This window comes from Eptesicus fuscus, chromosome 16 (assembly GCF_027574615.1).
Source record: "Eptesicus fuscus isolate TK198812 chromosome 16, DD_ASM_mEF_20220401, whole genome shotgun sequence".
Taxonomy (NCBI): domain Eukaryota; kingdom Metazoa; phylum Chordata; class Mammalia; order Chiroptera; family Vespertilionidae; genus Eptesicus; species Eptesicus fuscus.
The window spans coordinates 63902133-63906796 of NC_072488.1; the positions used below are offsets into that span (position 1 = coordinate 63902133).

Consider the following 4664-nt stretch of genomic DNA (forward strand, 5'->3'; position numbering starts at 1 on the left):
GTGCTGGGTGCTGTCCACCACCGTCGCCCTGGGGGGCTTCTCAGGGTGGGCAAAACCTCACGAGTGCAGTTTGGGTGCGCTGGGTATCTTCACCCTTTTTAAAAAACAAAAACAAGAACAAAAAACGAAACATCACCACGGTATGAATGAGATCCCAGGGTCGCCCCCTTTCCTCTTGTGGATACCGGTTCGGTTCGGTGTTTATGATGTTTTGTGTTTTGTCCCTCTTCTCTAGGCCTCAAAAACCGCCTGGCCGGCCAGTCTCTCTTGTCTTTCCTCCAAGGGCGAGCTGCCTGTCTTTGGGCGGCGGGGAGGGCGGCGGGGACCGGGCGGACCGGGTGCGGGGTAGGCGCGGCGTTGGCGTTGGCGGCGTTGGCGGCGGCTCTCCGGTCGCTGCGCCCCGGCCTTCACTGCACGCTGGTCGGCAGCCCGTGGTGCGGCGGCGGCGTGTCGGCGCTGACGGTGCCCACTTGCGAGTAGACGTCGTCCGGCGTCTGCTGTTGGATCCCGGGCGGCGTCATGCGCTTCTCCTTCTGGCGCCGGTTGCAGAACCAAACCCGCACCACCTCCTTCTCGAGCTGCAGGCTGTCGGCCAGGTTGGTGATCTCCTGCGCGGAGGGCTTGGGGCACTTGAGGAAGTGGCTCTCGAGCGCGCCCTTGACGCTCACCTCGATGGAGGTCCGCTTCTTGCGCTTGCGGCCCTGCGCCGCGATCTTGTCGATGCTCGTGGGGCTGCCGGTGCTCGAGTCCGCCTCCTCCAGCCACTTGTTCAGCAGCGGCTTGAGCTTGCACATGTTCTTGAAGCTCAGCTGCAGGGCCTCGAAGCGGCAGATGGTGGTCTGCGAGAACACGTTGCCGTACAAGGTGCCCAGGGCCAGCCCCACGTCCGCCTGCGTGAAGCCCAGCTTGATGCGCCGCTGCTTGAACTGCTTGGCGAACTGCTCCAGGTCGTCGGACGTCGGCGTGTCCTCGTCCGAGTGCGGGTCGTGGCTGTTGAGTCCCGGCCCCGCGCCGCCGCCGTGGTGCGGGGGCCCCTGCGCGTGGTGCGGGTGCGGCGGGTGCGCGTGGTGGTGGTGGTGGTGGTGGTGGTCCGCCAGCTCGGGGGTGTCCCCGCGCACCAGCCCCGGGTGGACCAGGCTCTGGGCGCCGCCGCCCGCGCCGCCGCCGCCGCCGCCGGGCCCGGGCGGCGCGCTCAGCATGCCGTTCACCGTGAAGCCGCCGGGCTGCGAGTAGAGCAGGCTCTGCGGCGGCGGCTGCTGGCCTCCGGCCATGGACGGGAGGTGCGCGGCGGCGGCGGCGGCGGCGGCGGCAGCGGCGGCGGCGGCGGCGGCCCCCCAGCCCCCGGGGTGGCCCTGGTGCGGGGGCGGCGGCGGGGGCCCGAGGTGCGGGGGCCCGCGGTGGTGCAGCGCGGTGCCCGCGTGCAGGTCCTCCCGCCCGGCACCGCCCTTCACGTCGGGGCCCTGCGGCGGCGGCGGCGGCGGCTGCTGGGGGCTGCCGGCCATGCCCACGGCGCTGCCGGACCACGGCGAGCTCGCCTCCACGGCGGCGGCGGCGGCGGCGGCGGCGGCGGCGGCGGCGTGGGGCAGGGCCGTGACCCACTGATGCGCGTGGCTGAGCATATGGCCGCCGTTGCTGGCGGCCATGGCCCCCTGCATGAAGTCGCTTTGGACCATCTTGACGGAGGACGGGTCCCCCCGGTAGGCGCCGGAGGTCACCGCGGCGCTGCCGGGCTGCATGCCGCCCCCGCCTCCCCCCGCGCCGCCGCCGCCCCCCGCGCCGCCGCCCCCCCCCGCCGCCGGCTCCCGCCGCGTCCGAGTGTACGATGGAGCCGGCCGCCAGCAGGCCGTTCCCCGGCAGGTAGGGGTTAGAAGCCGCCGTGGCCATGCCGCTCCGCTCCCGCCACCCCACCGCCGCCACCACCGCCGCCGCCGCCGCAGCAGCCGCGGCCGCCGCCGCTGCCGCCGCGCCCCCCGCTTCCCGCCTCCTTCCCTCACTCCTCCCCCGCCCCCGCCCCGGGCCCCACTCGGCCCCCAGTCGGCCCGCCGCCTTCGCCGCCGCCTCCGCCGCCCCCGCCGCCGCCGCCGCGGCCCCTGGCTGGAGCTGCAAGGCCGCTCGGCAGGGCGCGGGGGTCGCGGGCCGGCCTCTGGCGGCGGCAGCAGCAGCAGCAGCAGCGCTCTGCAGAGGGGGGCTAGCTTCTCGGGGCGCGTGCCTTAGCCGCCCCCTTCACGGGGGGGGGGGTTCTTGGCCGCCCCCCAGCCCCGGCGCGTTCGGCTGGCTCCAGCGGGGCTCGCCGGGCGGGGCGCGGGCCTGCGCTCGGGCTCTCGGGCGGGTCTCGGGCTCCCACTCCTCCTCCTGTCCCGGGAGCGCGGACTCTGTCCGGGCGCGGGGCTCGCTCCACCTGCTCAGTGGCGATTTCACAGGAGACAACAAAGGAAGAAGCCCTTCCTTTCTTCTTGAACCAAATGATGGGTGACCCGCAGCCGGCCTGCTCCTTCCCCGGGCCGCTCTCCTCTCCTCAGGAACGCATTTCGCTCCTGGTCCTCCGGAGTAGTAAAACTTTCCGAGTCCCGGAAGGCGTGGTGATGCTGGCTGCTGGCGTGCGCGGAGCGGAGAGCTGGCTCCTGCTCTCCCTTCTGGTCCTCTGCTTTCAAGTTGTTCTCTGTCCTAGGAAAACTTCTAGCGCTGCTGCATTTCTCTGCAGGTGCTATTGCCGGAGCTCTTGGTTGCCTCTGAAACAAGAGTCCTTCTTCATCCTCCTCGCAACAGTCACAGTTTGATGCGACATCTTTCCTTTTGGGCAGAAATGAGGAAACAAATATAACAAGGAAAAAAATTCAACAGGAGAAAAAATGAGGTCGAATGACTTTTACCTTGTTGCTGAAGGTTGGGGTTGGTGTTTTATTTTTCCCCAGCAGTTGTCTGGAGGAGGAGGAGGAGGAGAAGGAGGAGGAGGAGGAGGAGGAGGAGGGAGAGTGCATTGGTGGAGATGGAGGGGTGTGTGCGCATAGAGGGGATCCTTGATACACAACCAACTCCAGTGGGCGCGTTGTGCGGCTTGTCGGGTGCACGGCTGGCGCTGGCGCTGGCGCGGGCCGTGCCGGAGCGGAGTTGCAGCGGGCGCTCCCTCCGCGCCCTGGTTTGCGCGCTCTCTTCCTCCCTCACTTTCCCTCTTCCTCCCTCTCTCCCTTTTCGCCCGCCCGCCCGCCCGCCCGCCGGCGCTCCGATCTGACAGTTCGCTCTCCGTCCCTCCCTCTCGGAGCGGGGACTGTCGAATGTTTACCCTCCGCGGCGAGCGCGCACCCACCACCACACTTTCCCAAATACAAGGAAGTCGAGCACCAGGGCCCCCGCTGATTGGCTACCTGCTGGGTGATTGGCAGGCCCGGAATGACTGGCTCAGGACGCGAGGCCCCCCTTCCGGCCGTTCCGATTGGTTGCTTTTTAATTTAGGCAGAGCCTCGTAGACGCTGGAAAGCTGCTGTCCCCCAGGCTCCCTCCCCCTGGCCGCTTTCTCCGCCCCGCCCCGCTCCCGCCACCGCTGCCGCCACATCTTAACTCTTAGTGTCCGGCCGAGTTGTAGGCGTCCCCTCCGCGGCCCTGGGCGTTCGCTGGAGGCCTGGCAGGAGGGAAGGAAAGGGAGAGAAAAGGGACAGAGCGGGGCAGAATCGGAGGGAGACAAAGAGGGGGGAAATGCATGAAATACAGCAACCAACCCACTCCACCCAGGACTGCGTCGTGCTGCGGCCCTCCCGCCCCCTCCCATCCCAGAGACTTGTGAAGCGCCCGGCGAGGAGGCCCCTTTGGAGCTAGTACCTAGAGACAGAGGTGTCCCCCAGTGGTTTCAAAGTTTCCTTTTTCCGTCACCAGCCGGCCCCCATCTCTGTTCAGCGGGGGTGGGAAAGGGGAGCTCGCAGCGCCGAGAGCTCGGGTCGCGGCCAGGCTTCTTGGAAATCCGCCACCGCAACTTTCCGCAGCGGCTGCGCGCCGGCGCGGCCCCTTTGTTTAAGGGCGCGGATGCCGCCCCTGGGAAGCCCTCGGCCGGGGACCAGGCAGGGCCCGCGCGTGCGGGACGGACCGCTCGCTGCCGGGCGGCGCTCGCCCCCACTTCTCGCCCCCCCTCCCTCCGCCCTCCCCTTCCTTCTCCGGGTCAGGCAGGTAGCTGGCGAGACCTTGTGGTTTTGGAGGGTGCGGGTCAGCGAAGCCGGGCGCAGTGTTTGAAAAGCAGCCAGGACGGCCTTTCCCCATAGACACAGCGTAAGTGTTTTCCATCCCCGCGGCTCGAGGAATTCCCGCCGCAGCGGGGCCGGCCTGGGGGACCGGGATCCGCTCGCCGCGCCTCCCGCCGCTTACCTGGGTGTGCTCACTGTGTGTGTGTGATTCAGTGTGGTTATTAGTGGCGGGGTTTGCTTGCCGGCTATTCTTAGGCACGGTGGTGCTTTTCTTTCTTTCCTGTCTCCAAAGGGTTTGTGTAGTGGATGGGGCTGGCGGCGACAAACGCCTGCTCAGCCCCAGCCGGGCTGAAAGGGTTAAGGGGGACGGGCGGGGGAGTGCAGGGGTAGGCGGGAGAGCCGGGGGTGGGGAGCGCGACCGAGCGGAAACGCTGCACGGAGGAACCTCGGCGAACCGAGCAAAAAGAGAAAGTGGCAACGAAAACAAGGGCGAAT

The 4664-nt window shown here is 68.6% G+C and overlaps 1 protein-coding gene across 1 annotated transcript; it reads right to left on the reverse strand.

The window, feature by feature from the left end:
* Nucleotides 1-407: 407 nt before the first annotated feature.
* On the reverse strand, nt 408-1884 carry POU3F3 (POU class 3 homeobox 3). The gene is given in 2 exon segments (XM_008153437.3): nt 408-1791; nt 1793-1884. Coding segments are annotated over 2 exon segments (1476 nt in total).
* Nucleotides 1885-4664: the final 2780 nt, after the last annotated feature.